Source organism: Pleurodeles waltl, chromosome 5 (genome assembly GCF_031143425.1).
Source record: "Pleurodeles waltl isolate 20211129_DDA chromosome 5, aPleWal1.hap1.20221129, whole genome shotgun sequence".
In the NCBI taxonomy this organism is placed as follows: Eukaryota; Metazoa; Chordata; class Amphibia; order Caudata; family Salamandridae; genus Pleurodeles; species Pleurodeles waltl.
This window is the reverse complement of record NC_090444.1, coordinates 96,675,275-96,697,285: the sequence shown is the minus strand read 5'-3', so window position 1 is coordinate 96,697,285 and position 22,011 is coordinate 96,675,275. Positions and strand designations below refer to the sequence as shown.

The window sequence follows — 22,011 nt, the reverse complement described above, 5'->3', positions numbered from 1 at the left end:
TTAGATACTGAGCAGCTTTTAGATTGTTCTATGCTGTGTCTCATGCCGACTGTTACCTCAGGTATAGTTTAAGCATTGAGCTCCCCAAATTCCCAGCCTATGTATCAGTATATGGTCCAGACACATAAATATTTTAAGTATGAAGATATGTCTGTTAATTGTTCAAGCATGATTAGAGTGGTTCAAATTGACTACCCCTCTCCAACACCTGATAGGAAAGCTGATAATTTTTTTATAAAAGAGACCAAATGGTTGTACTACTGAATATCGACCCCCAGAATATTGTTGCACAAGAATATCGAGGACAAAATCTCAAGGGACAAAGTATTGAAAGGTAAGTGCAGATAGGAAAGTAGAGATTTACTATTCCTAACTCCACATCTACGTATCTTTAACATAAATATATATATATATATTTATTTATTTATTTTATTTTCAATATTTTGTCCTCGCCTTTGTGTACAATCGATATTCATGCTGCACCTCAACCTAATCAAGCACTCTTTCTGTGAATAATGATAATTATTCTGCAGTGGGGGGGGGTAGGCGTTATTTGCCATTGCTTCTATATGGAAAGGGTAAAGAGATTGCTTGTTCATCTTTATCTGCACTTAGGTTGTTGTGACAGTGTTGAAAGATGTCAGTGAGCTATGTTTCTGTGATGAAGAACATGTGTAGGTGTGTAGGTTGTGGTGGCAGATGATGTTTCAAGTCACAGTGGCAAATGATAAATGAACTGACTTGGTTCACACTTAACGAAACCTCTAAATGAATAACCAAACTGGTTGCTATGATCCATTCAAACCTACACATCAATTTCTATTGAACCTTTGTTTGTTCCTGGTCACAAGATCATACGAAACCAAGGTTATCTTTTTGATTCTGGTACTTTTGTAACAGGAGTTAATTAATGGTGCTATGTTTTGTGCTGATCTCGCAGCACTACATGATAGCAGAACAAGGAGATTGTTTTTTTCTAAGATGGTGTCGATCAACCTCAAATATTCTACCCCTTTCGCAGGCCATTCCACCTACATTTGAGAAAAAAGACTGAACAAATCTGTCATTGAAAAGGTTATTTTCCACTAACAGAGTTGTTCATATTTAGTGACTAGATTTTTATGGAAGACACTCCAACTATTCTAGTAGATACATAGTGTCTCACCTTTAATCAGGTTTGCACCTTTGGGATATGCACTCCTGCCACTTGATACTCTGTGTATTCCTTTACAACCCATTACTGTATAGTCTGACACCAAGGCTCAACACCCAGCAGAATATTTTTCATTTTCTTAATGCTCCACATCACCTCCCACCCCCTTGTAGTTGTGTTTTTTTGTGATGCAATCAATATAATACAATTATGTAAAGAAGCCCAATAAAGAAGATTGGGAAGTTGCAGTAGCATATAGCATGTACTTTTGTAATGTTGATTGTTGAGTTTCCAAGGTATCACCATACTCCATCCTTTTTCTGTCCTAATGTCAGGCACCATAAATTGTGGCAAAAAAAGTTAACTAACCTGGTCATTTGTGTTTGAGCAGTCACTAGTTGTGGAGTATGGGAATAATATTGGACAATCCAAATAATTTAATAAAGACTCCTTTTGTTCAGGGTGTATTGTGATTTACAATGGTGAGAACCTGGTGGAAAAGAACTAAAAGTTTATTCATCACAAAAGCCAAATGTTACCCTTCCCCACTACGGAAGTTAAAAGTTGCATTTACACTGTAACGAGTGGCTAGTATTTCTAGTCTATCTCTCAAAAGATTGTTGTAATACCTAATCCACATACAATTAAATACTTAGAAAGGTGCAGAGTCTTGCTGATTGGAGGAGGCTGCTTGTCCATATAGTTTCCATTCAGTTTCACCTTTCCACTTTATTGAACTAAATGTTGTCTACATGACTATCTGGTGTCCTTGTCCATGACCCAGAGTTTTTCACAATGCAAGAAACACTCACCTTGCACACCAGAAGTGTTCCTCTTGATGACTGTGCATGTAGATGACATATGCTTTCTCTTTACCTGCAGTGTTTCCAGGATCACACCTCACTATAACCTCTGTCTATGCTTTTTCCTGCTTTTCTCCTTTCTGTTTCTCTGTCGTGCCCATCATCCTGCCAGATTCCCTTTGATGATCGAGAGATAAGGGCTGCCTTACTTGCTGTATCTGACCCCAGTTTGCCTAAAATCAAGGTGCTTTCAGATGTCCAGCTTTCACATGAACCATACGTTTTAAATCAATTACCTTAAAGTGATGGCAGCAGATGATGTATATTCATAGATCACTATTGACAGAGATACCTTCACAGGAGTACCAGAGCATGGAGAAAAAGCTTTTGAAAGTGCCACTCTTTCAGTTTACTTGTTATATGCATGGCATTTATTTTTACAATTTACAAAATATTGAGTACAGGAAAATAGGTAAGATGAATATCTCCTCTCCAGGACAGACAAAGACAAAAAAGGAATAAAGAATAGATCATTTTTCTTAATTTTCTTAATTAATGTTATTGTAATTCAGTTTGCTTTTATTTTGTGCTCTGCTTATTATTTATCTGGCTTTATATTTGTGCTTTCAGTTTTTTGTATTATGTTTCTTGCCTTGAATCATGACAATGTATTTTGTGTCTATGGTTTCATAGCATCTGAAGGCTTTATGCCTGATTGGTTGAGAAAGAGCAAGCTTACTACATATGTATAGCCAATGGGGTAGCTCTCCTCAGAGTCTCTATGATTGTGTTAGTCTCTGAGAGGAGAAAGAGTGATAAACATTCCAGGGACATCTTAGATTAGTCTACAACAGAGTGGTGGTTATGGGAGCCGGGGGAGGGGGTGAGAACTTCATTATCCATCAGCCGTCTGTCAGCGGGACTGCCTGCTGAGCACCAGTGCCCATAGGCACTTCCTATAAAACTATCAAATCGCTCCCACAGTGCAGGAGATTCTACAACAGAGTAGTTGTTACGGGAGCCAGTGGGGGGGCGCAGCTTCATTATCCAGCAGCCATCTGTCAGTGGGACAGCCCACTGAGCACCAGCGCCCGTAGGTGCTTGCTTTAAAACAATCAAAGTGCTCCTGCAGCGTGGAAGAGTCTACAACACAGTGGTGGTAGCTGGAGACAGCGGGGACCAGAGCTTCATTATCCAACTGGGCCCACTCTCTGTCAAAGTACCCCTGGGGCGAGTGATGCACTAATTACTTAATGCAGCTCCTCAGCTCTACGCTAGTTGGTGGCCCTTCTGTTTTGTCTGCACTGTGTTTATGTGGTACTTTACTACCTAGCCCACCGTTTGCTTTAAATCCAGGGTGACTCCACCCTAAAAAACAAGCATTATGGATAAAAGAAAAGTACCTAGTGGGCCTGCTGTCCTGACTCCTCCTCCTACAATGAGCATTGATAAGATGCTTCAGTGGGCAGTGGGGATTATCTCTACAGACATTGCCCTGACCGAGAGGAGACTGTCGTTGGGTGCTGGCCTTCCTACGAACTCTGACGGCTCCTTATCCCATAGTTCCCTGGCATTATTACACCAGCTGAACTTCATGGTCTTAGTGATAGTCAAACACAACCATCAACCCCAAATCCTGTTTTTCACACTGCCGGGGCGCACCCCAAGGATTGCCTGCGGTCCACTGGAACTGATAAACAGCCTAGACATCACCCTTTGACTCAAACGACTCCTAGCTTGGCTGCCGCCCCCTACCCCAGTTTGTGCCTCTCAGGATTCTACCAGCTCGGGCTGGGAGGAGACCATGCCCAAAACATCATAAGCAAATTACTTAATGGAGGCTTGTCTCAGGAAGGTTAAAGATGTTCTAGTATTGGAGCTTTCCCCTATGTTGATACAACTGGCAGCTATTGAAAAGGGGATTGATGGCATCAAGGAACTGCAGAGCCAAGCACTTAAAACCCCTCAACCAGCCCCAAGGGTACTTACGATAACATCTCAAATCATTTGGCCAAAATGGCCCTAGAGGGATCAGCCCTCAATGCAACGTGCGACCTTGGACACCCAGCGCATTGATGTCATACCCAACACTGTTAGTCAGAAAAAGGTTGCCTGTCCTCTAAGCTCTGTTAAGGTCACTTCTGGGGCTCGGGATACAGTGAACCGCACGGTGGAAAGGGCATGAAAGTTCCCGTCCTTGACATAAGTTCATGATACCTTCCAATCAATCAATCAATCAATCAGAGTTTGTAAAGCGCAACTACTCACCCGTAAGGGTCTCAAGGTGCTAAGGGGGTTTGTCCTCTGAGCTTCAGTTGAAGAGCCAGGGTTTAAGGTCCTTCTTGAATTGGGGTAACAATGGTGACTGCCTGAGATGCAAGGGCAGGGTGTTCCAGCTCTTTGCTGCAAGGTAGGCAAAGGATCTCCCACCAGCTGAGGTCTTCCGTATGCGAGGTTCAGTGGCTAGTGCTTGTTGACTGGAGCGGATAGGTCTGGTGGGGAAGTAGAAGGTGTAGCGGTGATTGAGGTAGGTGGGTCCTAGGTCATGGGGGGCCTTGTAAGCGTGGACGAGGAGCTTGAAGTTAATTCTCTTCTCGATAGGAAGCCAGTGAAGGTCTCATAGGTGATTGGAGATTTGTTCCAGGATGAGTCTGGCGGAGGCGTTTTTGGATGTACTGTAATTTCTTGAAGTTCTTCTGGGTAGTACCGGCGTAGAGGGCGTTGACATAGTTGAGTCTGCTGGTAACCAGGGCATGGGTTACGGTTTTGCAACAGTTCTTTGGGATTCCAGAAACAACCTGTAATAGACCTTCCACCTGCATCTTGTCCTTATGTGATAATTCTAACAGGTGTTCCCCAGCTGCATGTGGACAAGATGGAGGATCAGGAAGAGCTGACCAATAAATGCCTGAACTGGCTTGCCCGGCACAGGAATTTCCCCCTTTCCATGGCTAATGATATTCTACTAACTCGTAGGGTGGTCTGGCTGGGGCCTGGGCCAGTGGGACGCCAGGGTGATTGCATAGTTATTAATTTTAAAACACCCCAGGTAGTGCAAAGCCTATTGATTACTCACCCTAGGGGTTTAACTAGAGAATCTTCCATTGAATTGTTTCCACTGGGGTACTTTTACAAACCTGGTTATGTCCTGAGGCAGACCCCTAGTATACGTAAAATTCATACCCAACCAGGACAGGCGGTGCCGGTTGTTTACAATGATCTCACCAGTCAAATAGTCATCTATGGAATTCCTGCATGAAATAATTTTGATATCCTAGAGGGGGTCGACTGGCTCATCTTGTCAGAGAATGGGTCATTAGTTGTGTGGCCTGCACAAGTAATGGGTCCGCATTTGACCACCACTGGGAACCAAACACCCCATTGTAGCGCTTGACTCTCATATGGTAGTGTTGCAGAGCAGTCTAAGGTTTACTGAAGGGAGGTGGTGTAGGCTAGTAATCCCCATTCACGAGCACACAAGAATAACACTCAATAAATGATTATCCAGTCTGTGCTTTTTCTTTTAATATAGTAAAAGTACATTTATTACACACACACACTACTCAATACTATACAACAATTGACAAATATTTACAAGTTGAAGGAATTTCTTTTGGATGACCTCGCGTAATCATTCTTGTCTCCCCTGAGGGGAGATATAATCCAGCAAGCCACATGGCATAACATTTACTTGTATTCCAACGCACTATTTGACTGTAATTTAGAGTGAGAGCACCCAATACTGGCAATAAAGTATGTCCACTTTGATCACTGGTGACTGTTGGACTCATTACTCTAATAAGCATAAACAGGAAACATGTATAGGCATGTTGGAATAATTTGGGAACCAAACACCCCATTGCAGTGTTTGACTCTCATAGGGTAGCGTTGGAAAGCAGTCCAAGGCTTACTCAAGGGAGGTGGTGTAGGCTAGTAATCTCCATTCCCGAGCACACAAGAATAACACTTAATAAATGAGCCAGTCCTATTGACTGGGTTAGGGAGCCAGTCCTACTTACTCCCTGTGCCATCCTTTCATTTGGGTGCCTTCCTTTCTTCTGGTTAGTGCGCCCTCCTTGCGCAAGATCCTAGTCCTTCCCCTAACTGATCCTCAGGAGGTTCAGGAGGGCCAGCTTACTTGGCCCTGGCATGCACCTCTCTGGGTCTCAAGTCATTCAGGGGCAAAGTGGATGCAGTCAAGGGCTATTCAAATGTGTCAAGAGAGAGGTTCTTGAAACCTCTGGTAGTAATCTGTAATGAACTAGGTTCCCACTGTGGGTCATTTTTCCCATACCACCTCAACGACCGTACCTTAAGACTGCTTTTAACGCATGTTCATGGCCTGAACACTTATGCTGTATATTTGCATGTGATTAGCATTGCTCACCATGTTAAAGCCATACATGGTATCACAGTTGTACTGTGGCTACATACTTAGTAACAATATTTGCATGTATCAGTCTATGGCAGAAAAGCAGAATCATTTATTAAATTTAGTGCCAGCATTAGAGGCGGACAACTGGCACCCAGAAACCACTCCACCTACATGTCATATTCTTATAGTTCAGAAGAACATGTTTTCTGCTGGCCCCATCCCAGTCAGCAAATTTCTTAAATCAGTCAAATCCCTCCTTCTCCGCAACACACCAATCATGTGAACAGAATCCTGCCCTATGGGAAAAAGCATGCAACCAATGCGTCTTCCATGATTCAACATTGATTTACGCTGTTAGCTCACAGGACTGGCAAGAGGAGAGGTTGGTGGGATTGGGGGAGTGACATAAGCCAGTCTCCTGCTTTTACGCTGGTCTGTGTCTGAGCAACCCAGAGGCACAGAGCTTAGAGTGGACGTCTGAGCAGAAGGCAGTACTGGCTTCAGCAGCCATTATTCCAGCCTCACCCCAGTGATCACTACAGTACTGGGCGTAGTCCCCATAACTCCCATGGTTCACAGTTGCAGTAGGAAATGGTCATGCTACATGCTTAGAGGTGCTAGGGCATGTGCTGGCTGCAGCAGACCATTTGCTGATATAAGGTGTTTAGTCTTCTCCAATGACATAACCCCATTGGGATATCCTCACCAACAACTAGTGGACTGATGTTAGGGTAAGGTCATCGGGATTGACATGTAGCACATTCTGTGATGTTTGGCATATCTATCATAATAAGTCCATGCTTTCACAGTGATGCAATTGAAACAGAGTAGAAGCAGAGTGACCCCATATACAATACTTTTATGATATGTATGTCAATATATTGTTGGTAAGAGTTTGTTCCCTCTATGCATAATTTACACACTCAACTAATGTCAGCTTTGAACTCTTGCAATTAAAAGGGTCACTTATATTTCACAAATCATCAAAGCAGACATTGAATGAGTGAGTTTCCCACGGTCCCTTTCATTGCATCAAACTTATTTCCAGAAACAGCATGATAAACCACAGCATGTGAGCATGGCGTCTGCTGAGCAAAATAGCATGTGGGTCATATCATGGAGTGTAAATCTTAAATTTGGTAATAGTATCTAATCCACAATGTTTTCTCTTTTACAGATTGGGCCAGCAGGGAAATCTGACCTGCCTGCGATTGACGGGCCCACAGATATGGACAGGGGTCCTATACTGCCAGTCCCTCTTGGCATAAGGCCTGTGCTGAGTAAATACAGAGTTGAGGTAAACTACTGCTATCACAGCTGAGTGACTGTTGATTTGATGCTGGTTCCCACTGTGCGTTTTGGGTGCTGCACAATAATATGACTGTCTAATAGCAATGTGGGACTTTATATTTCAAACATCAAAAAAGGGGTTTATGGAATTCATTCTTGAACTAAGCACAGCCACTGGTAATTATTCTGGATCACATTCCAGTTCCTCATTTTCTTCTCACTGTACCACTATAGATGATCCAACAATATACAAGTCATGCTTATTCCTGCTCCAACAGGAACATTTAAGTCCAAAGTACTAGACCTCACTCCCTCTGAATAGGAATAAAAGCAAGGCCAGACCTGTTTCAGCCTTATTGGGCTTCTTCAGTGTGGTGCACCTTGCTTCCTAAGACACAGTGTGCTATGGGACCCACGTCTGGGTATATCTGTCACACTGAGAAAAAGTGATGTTTATGACGCCTGAAATAATCTCAACTACTAGTGATTACTGTGGGCTGCATTGTAGTCTATTCTTTTTCTGCTCAGTGTACCTCTACAGACTGGCACAAACCAAAGGGCAGATTTGCTAATATTTGGTGCAATACAATGCAGCAAGACAACTAGCTGTTCTGTGGAAAGGGCAGAAATGCGTTCTAAGATATGGAGCAGTCCTACTCTCCTTCTGACTGGCGCGTGTATCGCTGCCAAGCGCCAATGCAGATACCCTTGTACCATGGTGCAAAGGTGCTTGTGCTACAGCCAGGACAGTTTTGGAGCAGGAAAGCACAACTTCTTGCACAAAAGCATTCCTCAGAGGCTTTTTTCCTCTTTCTACTTGTGCTGCAAGTACTTACTTCTCTTTTATTTCTCTTTTGTTACAGCTCCCGTGTGAAGGCGTACCATTTTGATGCATTCCCAATTTTACTAGCGTTAGTAAATCTGTGAATGCGCCAAAAACCATTGGAATACCCACGCTCCACTCATGGAAGCCTTCCAAGGGACTTTCACTGAGTTGCGTTACTCCAGATTCACTATGCCACTAAGTGCGACACAAGGGGCCTCTGTGTGGCATAGTGAACCTCACTTAAGCACTGCGAGGTGATGCAAAGGCAGCACAAGCTCTTAGCCCCAAGTGTATATCATTGTTGGTCCTGCTCCAAAAGGAAAAGTCCAGTCCAAATGAGTTCACAAGCAATCCCCAGACAGGTGCCAACACTGCAGAGCACAGAGTAATTGAAAAACAGTATAATGTGTTAATCCTTCTCCTGAAAATAACTGTTGCAATTTATAGTTCTCAGGTGTAATTTAATGTGTTTTACTCTATAAAGCAAAATAAAACATTTGTTTTTACAGACAAAGATGTATGGACTTTTCTAGCAAGGTTAATATCAAAATGTGCAGTGTCCTGGAGAAGGCTAGAAACAGATGAAAAGGCCTAGTAAGGATATCTTTGGAATACTGCTTACCCGCAGATATTTAAAGCGATAAACCTTCATCACTAAGATGTTATTCAGTTAATGAAACTGAGCTGTGCATCATTGTCTGGGATCCAGATTACAACTGGTGGAAATTGTGCAGGCTAACACCCATGGGGTGCACACTTAGCTCTTGTGCTACAGTAGCGATACAGGCACAAATGGAGGATTGTGCCCAACAGGGTTCAGCATGAGTATTGGACTGAGGGCCTTAATGCACCCAAGAGAAGAGTTTGGTCCACAGATTGGCCAACTAAAGAAGTGACTTACTCACCCCCTCGGAAGCCAAGTCAAGGTGCGGTTGGGACTCAATCTGTGCTGCAGGAAGCAGCTGCACGTCTGGACATCTCTAGCACAGAGATGAAGGATGAGGGGGACCCCAATTAACTTGCAAGAGGAAAGTGGACATTTTTCAGCGGTGAAAATGCCTCTGTGGTCAACCCCAGTCAGTTCTTGGAAATGTTCACCCATGAGAGCATGGCAGTATTGGCTTTATAAAATCCTGTCCAATTAAAATGGATCTCCATACACTTTGAGCTCTAGCTGTGCACTATCAATAAAGGTGCAGATGATTAGTAAATATCTGTCTTGTAGATTTCATGATATGAGATCACAGGATAAGAACCTAAAAACAATGATCCATTGCAAACTTTTCCAAAGCACGGCTTTGACGCTGCATCCGCCTGATGTTCTTTCAAAATAATCGAATGCTATTTATTGTTTCATGTATGGGGTCGCCACGTCCCATATTTCACCCATTTCCAGTAGCCCCTTCGATTACCCGCTGTTCATCCTACACCGCAGTCATTGTAAAGGATGACGCTCATTTTGATGCTTGATGATAATGTGTTCGAATTATCGAAGCTGCATAATCAAAGGACAGCAATAAGAAGGACATTAACAGCTCAATTTATCAAACTGGCTTAACATTTGGAAATCTAGGAGAAAAAAAACATTTGGAATTCTAGGAAACTGCCCTAAGACAACCCAGGCCTTAAAACTCCTGATTTTCTAGATTGATGAGAAACTTAGGGCAAGATTTGCAATGCCCTTGCGCCCCTTAATGCCACATTTGCAGCAATTTGTTTTGCCGCAAATGTGTTGCTAACAGGACACTACCATAGCACCATATTTACAAGGTGGCGCAAACAAGGTTGTAAACCTTTGTAAACCCTTTCCAAACCCTTTGCGCTATATCAATGATAATATATGTATGATGTACGCTAAAAATGGCACAATGGAATCTGCACCATTTCAAGCGCCATTTTTAACGCGTGCTTAAAGCAGGCATTAAAATGAGGCTCCCATTGATTTCAATGGGCCTCCTGACACTATACCGGATTAGCATCATTTTTTTTTTTAAGCTAATCCGGTATAGCGTTACAATAGCATTAAAAAAATGACGCTATTGCCCCTAACATGCACCATGGTGGGCCGTATTTTAAATATGGCGCTACCATGGTGGCGTTAGGGGACACAAGGGGGCCGCAAGAAAAGATGCACCACTTTCTTGTAAATATGGCCCTTAGTATATAAACCCAGGCCCACAACTCGTCAGGCTGATGTTTTAGCACTCTTAGAACTCTCAGGAAATGTTTTCAGTGGCTTCCTCCCCCTACCAAGAGAGTGGTGGTGCAGATCCTTATCTGCTCAAGGCTAGATTATGCTAACTCCCTATATATAAGAAGTCCAAAGTACATTATTAAAAGGCTGCAGGTAGTCCAGAAAGCCGCCACCAGGATTCTGCTCAAAACCCCTAAATATCAGTTGGCTGGTCCTGCTTTGGAGCCTTACACTGGCTGCCTGTTCAGAAGAGTATTCAGTTCAAAGCCCTATGCATAGCCCATTAGATAATTCATGGCAGAGGCCCTCTGGTTACCAGGAAATGGATCTCACCCTATGTCCCCAAACAAACACTTTGTTCACAATCACACGGACTCCGGACAGTTACCATCAGGAGAGCAAGATATGGAGGCCTCTTATTTGCCTATCTTGCACCCAAACTTTGGAATGGCCTCCCCACATAACTCAGATCTCAACAGTCAGAAGCAAGATTCAGGAAGCTGCTGAAAACACACTTGTTCTACATTAGGACGTCTGTGCTGCCTATGCTCAATGTGGTTAAATTAGCACTGGTACAACTGATGGGGTAGCCATGTGCTCCACAAAAACATTGTTTCAACTGGATCAGCGTACAGAAAATGGCAATGTGAAGTGAGGTGCTGGTAATACCGAGTGGCGGCCTGTAATTTTAAGAGGGAAAGGGTTGGGCGGGAAGCACACTCACACTCATTCATTCACACATAAACGCACGCACATCCATTCACAACACTCATCAATATTCAAACATACATGCACGCACCAAACATTCATTTAAAATACACACACTTCCCTTCAGCCTTGGAGGTCCCAGGAGGGTTGGGACTGCTGCCTTCCATCACTGGCTGACCTTAGATCAGCCAATGAGGGAAGGCAGCAGTCCCAACTTTGTCACAGAGTGGGATGGGGTCAGTGAGACTTCTGTGACGAGGTGTTTGATTGACACTCGCCCTTGGCGCTTCAGGGTTTAAACCTGAAGTGCCCAGGTCGAAGTCAATCAATGACGCTTCCCCTCGTCACCGAGGGGGAGGACCTCGAGGCACCTTTGCTGCTCCGAGGAGGTCACGCCCATAGGAGCTGTGACCTGTTCAGCCCAGCACAGTTCAGCTCAGGCAGCCAGGAGTCTACGCAAATCGCTGCCTGAGCTGAACATGAAGAGTGTCTGACAGGCTGACCTTTGCTCAGCCTGACAGACACTCTTCATGAGGGGTAAAAGATGGGGGGGCGTGGCCGCTCCGCCCTAAAGGACGGCCCGCTGCTGGTAATACCTCACTATTAGTCAAAAGGATGGTTTGTGTGGCTTGGATGAATGATACTGGATTCAGTAGAAATCCCATGTGCAATGATATATTTTGTGACCACAGCAACAGACATGGTTCAGAATGCTCTCCATGTGAGACTAATCTATTATGTGAATTATGGGGCTCGATATTTCTTCACCTCTATGGCACCTTGTGTGCATGTGACAAGCCAACAGAAGGTTGTGGAACGGTTCTGCCTCACTCTTAGTGAATTCCAGAAATAGTTCTAAAATACCATAACTATTGACTGTCACTATTATAATTTTAACTCACGTAAAACATATTTTTTCCTTCTTCTACAGATTTTGTTCTGGGGTCTGAGAGACCTGAAGAGAGTTAACCTGGCTCAGGTAGACAGGCCCAGGGTGGACATTGAGTGCGCTGGCAAAGGGGTGCAGTCTGCCCTGATCCAGAACTACAAGAAGAACCCCAACTTCAGCACCCTGGTCAAGTGGTTTGAAGTGGTGAGTGTGGTGTTTGCTCTTAACAGAGTGTGGTTGCCAGGTACTGTCGAGCACCCCAACTTTTGCACTCTTGTCTAGTACTTTGCCAAGGTGGGTGTGGAGCTTGTCCCTTCACAGAGTGGGGGTCCCAGGTACTCTGGAGGTCCCTAACTTTTGTTCCCTTGTCTAATAGCTGATGAGTGTGGCGTCCACCTTTTTGCAAAGTCAGAGCACCACAACTTTTTTAATCCAGTCTAGTAGTTTAAAGTGATGGGAGTTGTGCTACTGGCACAAATCGTTACTTATGAGGCATTACTTTTAACTAATTGCTCTTTGGAAACAATGTAGATTAGTATGCATGAAGTAAAGACTGATTCTTGTGCGCGCTACTTTCGCAAGTATAAGAGGTGTCTTTTTTGGATTCCCATTGGAATAGTGGCTGTCGGATGCATTACTGTCTGCTTATAGCTCACCACCAAACAACATTTACAGTCTTTAATTTAAGTTGCATAGCAATGCGGAGTGCAAAAACACCTTCAGCAATACAGTGTTTGTGCATGATATTGTGGTCTGTTTTTGGTCTGTAATCATTTGGAAAAACGTGCAAAAAATTGTTTTGCTTATTTTGTGTGCATTACTACCACTAGCATACAATTTTCACCATTCAATTTCCACCAGGTCGGACCTTGGGGTAACTGCAGGCACAATAAATCATGAGTGGGAGATATTTCCTCCCCTAAGGTGACCAAAAGTTGCAAAAGTGGCGTAAAAGCCATTTGCACCAGATGTTTCACTTTGTGGGCAGCTGGGATTGAAGGCTTAGGTATTTCTGCTTTAATACAGATTGGGGGCCATATTTATGGCCACATGACGCAGCACAGCAACTTACCTTGCTGCACTGTGCTGCAGGATAGGTGAAGGGCAGTATGCGCCTTATTAAAAAAAAAAATACAGCACATTCCTACCTTTGTCTCAGCACTGGCGCAATGGAGACAGCCTAGAGCCAACCCAGGCACCCTCGCTGCATGGTGCAAGGGTGCCTCTGTTGTAAGGAGGATTTGTTTTTGTGCCGAAAGGGGCACCTTCCTGCACAAAAACAATCCTCTGAGGGAAAGTTCTCTTTCTATGTGTGCTGCGGAGTGCAGCACAAATAGAAAGAGGAAGTAACGAGGCGAAATGAAGATATTTCCTCTTGTTACGCCTCACCTGGGATGCATAGGTTTTTGGCACATTCCCAGGTGTACCACTTCTGGTAAATCTGGAAATGTGTCACAGTCCATGGATGTTGCATGGATGCACTCTCGCAACATCCATGGAACTTCTCCCTTGGGCAGAGTAATGCAATGCAGCAATTTGTGCTGCGTTGATTTACTCCTGATTTAAGAAGCGACTCAGGGCCATGCAAGGTGGCCTTGCGTGGCATCATAAATCGCATTTTGGGCTTGATCGCTCTTGCACCACGCTGCATGGTGCAAGACCGATGTAACGGGGCTTATAAATATGCCCCTGAGTATCTCAAGTATCTAAGCCAGTTAACAGCATAGGATGGGTACTGCCGCACTATGATCCTCTGCTACTTCAACTTACCACTACATCACCTTGAGTGCATGACCTGCCATTAAGTTACAAAATAGGTTAAGCATAAAGAATAATTAAAAAAATGTATGGTATAGAAAACTTTAAAAGGGGGTCACATGCCCCTGAAGATGGTTTAATGAAAGGTAATGTAGTGGAGGCAATACGGTAGTGAGTTCAAGTACTGATAGGCGATGTACTAACCTCCAATGATACCAAAATCACGCCAAGGGCCCAGTCCTGATTTTTTATGTCTTTTTCAATGTTGTGCCCCTCAAGCATCATTTGCAGGTAGACCTGCTGTACTAAATAGTGCATTTGCATTTCAGCAGGCATCAACTGGTTCCAATAAAGGATTTCTGGCATTGTTCAGGTTTTTCTAAGAGGAATGCCACATATTGCTCAACATGTTTTGTGGTGCTGCAAGTCTGAACCGGCCATTTCGGCACAGTAGATTCAACATGCATCCGCTATGGCACGCAACAATTCTTACAAGTCAAAAGGGGGGACGCTCATGAAAACCCCTATTTCTCTGTTCCACTCTGTATAGCTTTTCAGCAAGTTCCAGAGGCTCCTTGTTTTTCTGTTTCTTGGCCAGTCCCTGTCTCTTCCTACTTACCAGTTGTGTGTGGTGCCTAATTCACATGGTCCCAGATACTGACACTCCAAAGGAGCCTACCATAATTAGACAATTAATATGATGTTTAATGATTATTGTTTTTTCTTCCAGGACTTGCCGGAGAATGAGCTGCTTCATCCACCTTTGAACATTCGAGTGGTGGATTGCCGGGCCTTTGGCAGATATACTCTTGTGGGTTCACATGCCGTCAGCTCACTGAGGAAGTTCATCTATCGGCCTCCGGATAAGAAAGTGCAAAACTGGAACACTGCAGGTACCGTACATGCAGAATGTCTCCTTCTCCATGCTTTGTGGTGCTTGAGAAAGACTCTCTCCTTCAAAGAGGCTCTGTGCCAGTAAGGAGTCTGGAAAACCAGATCCCAACTTCTGGCCTAAGGCCCTGCGTCCAAACAACCTATAATATTTGCATATTAAGGGTCAGCTCTCTGCAGTCCCAGTTGGTGCACCAGATACCCTGTTAGCCTTAATGAATGACTTAAATTGAGTTTACTTGTAAGCTACATCTAGCCTCTCCCATCTCTAGGTACGAGATTGTTTCATAGTTTTCATACAGTGTCAGGAGAGTAGGAAGCCTTTGTTTTAAGATGAGCTTTATTGGACTATGTGTTGAAAGAAGATGGTCACAGAGAAAAGCGTGGGGCTTAGTACAGGGTAAGATCAGGACATTCAGGCTCATATTTATACTTTTTTAGCGCTGCATTTGCGTCATTTTTTGACGCAAAAATGGCGCAAACTTGCAAAATACAATTGGGGCATATTTATACTCTGTTTGCACTGAATTAGCGTCATTTTTTTAAACTCTAATTTAGTGCAAAACTAACTCCATATTTATACTTTGGTACTAGCGCCAAATTTATGGAGTTAAAATAATTTTTTGGAAGTGGAAACCTACCTTGCCTTAATGAGATGCAAGGTAGGCGTTCCCGTGCAAAAAATGACTCTATGGCCTTAACGCCATATTTATACTCCCCTGCAAAAATGGTGCAAAGGAGGGAGGAGGGGGTCCAAAAAATGGAGAAAAGCTTGCTTTGCCCCATTTTTTAAAGCCTGGGTCAGGGCTGGCATTAGGGGACCTGTGGGCCTATTTCTATGGTGGAACACCAAGGAGTAAGCCCAAATGTGCCCTCCCCAAGCCCCAGGGGCACCCCCACCCACACCAGAGGGACTGCGGAGGATGGGGGACCACATCCCAGGTAAGTACAGGTAAGATTGCATTTTCTTTTTGAAAGTGCCATAGGGGGCCCTGAAATGGGCCCCATACATGGCACAGAGTGCAATGGCCGTGCCCAGGGGACCCCTGTCCTCTGTGCTGGCCATTGGGGTGGTGGGCATGACTGCTGCCTTTTCTAAGGCAGGAGTCATGTGGCATGGTAGGTTTAGCACCATAAAATGACGCTAATCTGGTTAGCGTAATTTTTTTCACTCTAACCTGCCTAAAGTCAATTTTTGGTGCTAACCCCTTTTCTTCTAACCTGCCAGCCCCACCCGACTAAAGTCTTTTTTTTTACTCTAGCCTACCCTTTGCACCAGCTTGCACCATTCCATAAATATGGTGCCCGGCTGGTGCACAGAAATGGTGCAAGCCGGTGCTAAACTTTTTGGTGCAAAACTGAGTTAGTGCAGTTTTGCAGCAAAAAGTATAAATAAGGGCCAATTGTATTTTGTAAGTTTGCGCCGTTTTTGCGTAAAAAAGCGGTGCATATGCGGCGCTAAAAAAGTATAAATATGGGCCTCAGACTGTACATAATGAAAGCAAGTAGCTTTGAGTGTCTATGTAAAAGTGAAGAATGCTATAATGAAGGAGTATTATGTTTGTAATAACAACCAACTCATAATGAACAAAAACACAATGATGAAAATATGACATCTGTCCTGACCCTACAGTTTAGCATCACATTTACTCTAATCTTTACACTTACCCTTTATTAAACTTTATCTTTAACCTCAAACTGTAACTAGTTATTTCCCTAGGTCTACTGTCAGCTCTTACCGTTTTATTAACATTTCACAGTTATATTAAACATTCACATTAGTTCAATATTATTTTGTTTCCTTTATATCTCACTTTTAGCCTTTTCTTGATCTCAGACTCATCATTATGATGTTGTGTAATTCACATGAAACCCTTAGGCCCAGATTTACTAAGGCTTTGCAGAAATGCAAAGTGGAACCTGCTGTTTACTATTCAGGACAAAGGGTGTTTTGCTCTGAAATGGTGCCCTTTTCTCAGTGCCTAACCCACCTGGCAGTGCTTTACTTTGCCTTGCATCGGGGGGGGGGGAGTTACTGGCACAGATCAGTGCAAACACAATGGTTTTTAATGCAAAGCCCAATCTACTTAGATAGCCAGACAGGGCTTTGTATCAAAAACTACCATCTACTTGAACCAGGCACTATAAGTTCATAAAAAAAAAATAACAATACACAGCACACATCCCATGTGTAGGATGCTTCTGCATTTGTCTATGCATAGAACTTTGTGCTAGAAGAATATGGTTCCAATAAAAAATCCCGTGTTTCACAGAGCACATGCACCATCAGGTGAAGCTAGTGTCACACAAGTCAGCCTAGTTTAAGTGGCCAGCGCAGTGCCTGGCAGCAGCAGCAGGACACTCTTATTTGAAATGGGTCTGTGCTGTGTTTTCCCCCTTGTGCAATGCAGCTCACAAATCTGAATGCTATCTGCTGCTTTGCATGACAAAGTGGTAAATATGGGCTTTTGTATCAGATCAGGAAGAAACTGGAGTATGTGGGTGGTGGTAACAAGAAGAGAAGCATGATGCTTTGCACTACCTGGGACAGGTGTGTGCAATATTTAAGGGATCGTCAGCCCAGACATTCAAAAAACCCATGTTAGATCATTTTCTTGGGCTTGCTGAACAAAGCTGAAAATGAATCCAGAAATCAATAGTAAACTGGGATGATTAGTGTGTGGAAGCAGACACTAGGTCTCCAACTGTTTCATCAGCAAGACAAAGAATGGCACCCTATCATACAATGCTTGGCACACTTTGCTTCCATCCTCCCAATCCATACTTCATTCCAGATGGTAGAGCAACACCTTTCCCACAGCGATAATGAACAATACAAGGAGTGGTGGCACATCAGCCTAAAATCATGTACAGCAATAGCACACGTTGTTACTTCCTTCTTGTTTTTTAAAATTTATATGCCCAAGAATCCAGAGACTCTTATGTTGTTCTTTCCAGGAGAGAAGATGCTTTACATTGCTTCCATTGAGTGTCCTTGTGCAGCCTTCCTCTCCAAGTTACCTGTTCATGTCTATCTTAACCACTGCACTCGTTTTTTCACTATTCATGCTGTACTTTATGCCTCTTGCTATTGTACCTCTTGAGTCTGTCCTCTGTTCTGTCCCTCTCTGTCCTTTGTTCAGCTAAACTGATGAACGGCTATATGGCACTGGCAAACGGAGGCCCCTACTCTCATCCCACAGGTGAAATTGTTGTCAATGTGGAACCCGAGGTGCCCATCAAGAAAATGGAAACCATGGTGAAGCTGGAGGCAGTAAGTACTTCATCTGTTTTTAGACTTATATAGTTTGCAATAGGACAAGCCTTCTACATTTGTTGCATTACATTGCTCCTTGGCCATATAAATACCCTCACTGTACTTTGATCCTCAAAATATATTATACGGGTTGCATTAAACAAAACGTTTTGCTTTCAGGAATGCTTTTTGGAAACAGGGAGGTCTGGTGTTTCTGCAATCACAGCCAATATTCATTAGGCAGGTCGTTTTGCACCCCTTCTGTAAATGGCCATTTTGTGACATGACCAATTAGAACAAAGGTCACATTGTCAATTACTCACAGACAATATGGTATTCAAACTTTTCACTGGGGTTTGCAAATGGTAGTGCATCAGGCCTTTAACTGTTTCAGTCAATCAATCTATCAAGATTTATAAAGTGCAGCAAATCACCCATGAGGGTCTCAAGGCGCTGGAGTTGCCAGCTGCTTTGTGGTGTTCTGTTCATTCGAACAGCCACATCTTGAGTAGTTTTCTGAATTCCCAGAGTGATGAGGCATTCCCGAGGTGCAAGGGAAGGTCATTCCAGGCTTTTGCCACCAGGTGAGAGGAGAGACCTCTGCTGTTGGACCAGCAAACATGGGGGGTGCCTGCGAGGAAAGGGGAGGCAGATGGCATGTGTCTGGTCGGTTGGTGGAAGGTCATTCGTTTGTTGATTTATGCTGGTCCTTCGTTGTGCAAGGCGTTGTATGCATGGGTCAGCATTTTGAACTGGCATCTCTTCTGGATCAGAAGTCAGTGGAGCTTCTTGAGGTGCGGGGTCATGTAAGTCCGTCTGGGGAGGTCAAGGATGAGTCTTGCCACTGAATTTTGTATTGTCTGTAGTCTCTTCAGGAGGTGTGCAGTGATTCCTACATAGAGAGTGCTACCGAAGTCCAGCCTGCTGGTGATGAGGGCTTGAGGGATGATCCTTCTGGTGTCAATTGTGAGCCACCTGAAGATCTTACAGAGCATGCGTAGGGTGTGGAAGCAAACAGACAAGACTGTGTTTACCTGTTTCTGCATTGATTACCCAATGCAAGATGATGCTGAGGTTGCAGAGTGGTCTGTCGGGTGGGGTGAGGGCCGAATTCAGCAGGCCACAAAGTGTCGTTCCTTAGTGAGGTACTCTTCCCAAAGATGAGGCCTTCTGTTTTGTCTGTGTTGAGCTTGAAACAGTTGTCTTTCATCCAGTTGGCAAGGTTAACCATAGATCTGTGGAAGTTGGTTCCGGTCACGAAGGGGTCTTTTGACAGCGAGAGGATGAGCTGGGTGTCGTCGGCATAAGAGACGATGTTGAGTCGATGCAATCTGACGGCATTGGCCAGGGGTGTTGAAGAGGGTGGGGCTGAGGTACAATCCCTGTGGTTCTCTGCAGATGGTCTCCTTGGTTTCTGAGGTGAATGGTGGAAGACAGATTCTCTGGGTTCTTCCGGTGAGGAAAGAGGCAATCTATTTGAGGGCGTCTCCCTGGATTCCAATCTGGTGGAGTCTGTTGATCAAGTTGTGGTGGGAGACGATGTCGAAAGCAGCTTTCAGGCCCAGGAGGGTGAGTGCTGCTGTTTTGCCGTGGTGTAGGAGGGCTCTGATGTCGCTGCTGGCTGCGATCAGGGCTGTCTCGGTTGGCTCAGAATCCGAGTAGAGAGGGGTCCAGGAGGTTGTAGTGTTCCAAGTGTTTGGTGAGTTGCTCGTTGATTGCCTTTTCAAGAACCCTCGCGGGAAAGGGAAGCAGGGAGTTGGGCTGGTACTTCTTCGGATCTGCTGGATCAGTGGATGGTTTCTTCAAGAGGGGCCTCACTCCAGCATGTTTCCAGTCTTCAGGGAAGGAGGCCGTGATGATGGAGGAGTTTAGGACCTTCTTGAGCTCGTCACCAGTTGTCTTGCTACCGAGGTTGAAGATGTGGTGGACACATGGGTCTGTATGTGCTCCCGTGTGTACGGAGTTTATGATGGAGATTGTGGCTTGAGTTATGAGAGGATCCCAATCGGTGAGCAGGTGTTTGAAGTTTATGTTCATGGGTGTGAGTAGGCTGATGCTGTCGGCAGAGAGGGGGTTGAGGTTTGAAGTTCTCGTAAATGGCTCAGATCTTGTTGTGGAAGAAGTCTGTCAGGGTGTCACACGGTTCTTGGGAGAGGGTGTTGTCATTCCTGGTAGCTGCAGGGTTGGAGAACTCCTTCACGATGGTGAAGAGCTCCTTGCTGTGGTTTGTGCTGGCTACAGTGTGGTCTGCTAGAGCGTTTCTCTCAGGAGGCGGTGGTACTGGTTGAGTGCTGTCTTGAAGGTGGTATGGTCTTCTGTCTTTTCGCTAGTATGCCACTTCCTTTCTAGCTACCTGCAGTTGCGTTTGGAGGATTTCAGCTTCGCAGTGAACCAGTTGGCTCTCCTGGTGTCTACTTTGGGTTTGACTGGGTTGCCGGGGCACATTCCTTGATCCACTGAGAGAAGTTCTTTGCAGCCTGTTCTGAGTCGGGTGATGTGTCTGGGAGTTTTGGTGAATCCTGAGATGGTAAAGTGGACTCTGTAGTGGTCGGTCCAGGTGAGCTGTGAGACATGGTTGTGCTTGACTCTGTTGCTGGATGTAAAAATGGGGCCGAGCGTGTGTCCAGCGATGTGGGTGGGGTTTGTGACAAGTTGTCGAAGGCTGATGTTTCTCACGCTTTCCATGAGGTCGGTTATGTTCGTGTCATCGGGGACATCGAGGTAAAAGTGAAGGTCTCCTAGGAAGATGTAGTGCTCAGACACGATGGCGATCGGGGCAATGAGGTCAGGGATGGTGTTGCAGTAGCTCATGGGTGATCCCTGTGGTTTGTATGAGAAGGTGCATCTGATGGTGCTTTCTTTGTCTGTGTGAAGTTGGAAATTGAGATGCTCTGTTATCGGGTCGTGTGAGGTGGTTGTGCAGTGGATGGTGTACTTGTAGATGATGGCAATTTCACCTCCATGTTTGTTGATTTGGTCCCGGTGTGTTATCTTGTAGCCTTCGAGTATGGCAATAGCGATGTTTGTTACAGAGGTGGGGTTCAGCCAGATCTCTGTGAGGAAGATGACGTCCGGGTTGAGGGATGAGATCATGTCCCGAGCGATCATGCATTGAGTAGAATGCACTGGAGTTGTGCTGTGGCAATCTCGGTCGGCCTGGTGGGTGCAGTCTAGCCTGTGGTGTCTCCGGCTTTGTTGGTTGCTTCGGTGTTGCAGGTGAAGTGGCTGTGCTGGCAGGGGAATGGTCCTGTAGCGGTGTGTGGAGATGTGCGCCAGCAGTTGTTGTTGTCGATGCGCCTGGGGTCCAGGGCTCGGAGGTCTGCGGAGGTTCCTGGTGCTGGACGCGGTCCAGGCGTGTACAGACACAGACGGGATTTCCTTTGGCACGCCTTTAGCATGCCTGTGGCGCAGCCGCACTGTGGCCTCCATTAAGTAGGTCCTGGGAGGAAGGAGGAAGGAGGAATGCCGTGGATGGGGCTAGGCAGGAGGAGGGAAAACGGGCAGGAGCCACAAATGAGGAAAAAACAAGGAGAAGCAGTGAAAATCTGGAGAAAGCACTCAGAAAATGGGGGAAAAAGAAAGAGAATGCAGTAAAAAAAAATGAGGGAAAAGTAGGAGTAAGTACTCAGAAAAGGGGGGAATGGAAAGAGAAAGGTGTCAAAAATAAGGGAAAAGCAGGAAAACGCACTTAGAACATGGGGAAATGAAAGAGAAAGCAGTAAAAAACGAGGGAAAAGCAGGAGAAAGCACTCAGAAAATGGGGAAAAAGGGAAGAGGAAGCAGTTAGAAATGAGGGGAAAGCAGGAGAAAGCACTCAGAAGGCGGGGCAGAAGCAAGAGTGATGCAGCAGTAGCACCGGGAGAGATGG

The 22,011-nt window shown here is 44.8% G+C and overlaps 1 protein-coding gene across 11 annotated transcripts in view; it reads left to right on the top strand.

The window, feature by feature from the left end:
* OTOF (otoferlin) overlaps nucleotides 1-22,011 on the top strand; it is an 875,032-nt gene that overhangs the window by 754,862 nt on the left and 98,159 nt on the right. For 5 of the 11 annotated variants that reach the window (XM_069233684.1, XM_069233683.1, XM_069233688.1 and 2 more), the window contains exons 27-30: nucleotides 7,509-7,628; nucleotides 12,281-12,442; nucleotides 14,727-14,889; nucleotides 18,031-18,161. In XM_069233684.1, coding sequence (XP_069089785.1) covers nucleotides 7,509-7,628; nucleotides 12,281-12,442; nucleotides 14,727-14,889; nucleotides 18,031-18,161 — 576 coding nt within the window. Of the gene's footprint in view, nucleotides 1-2,128; nucleotides 2,201-7,508; nucleotides 7,629-12,280; nucleotides 12,443-14,726; nucleotides 14,890-18,030; nucleotides 18,162-22,011 lie in introns of all 11 variants that reach the window. The other 6 variants (XM_069233685.1, XM_069233691.1, XM_069233690.1 and 3 more) reach the window with 2 other exon arrangements.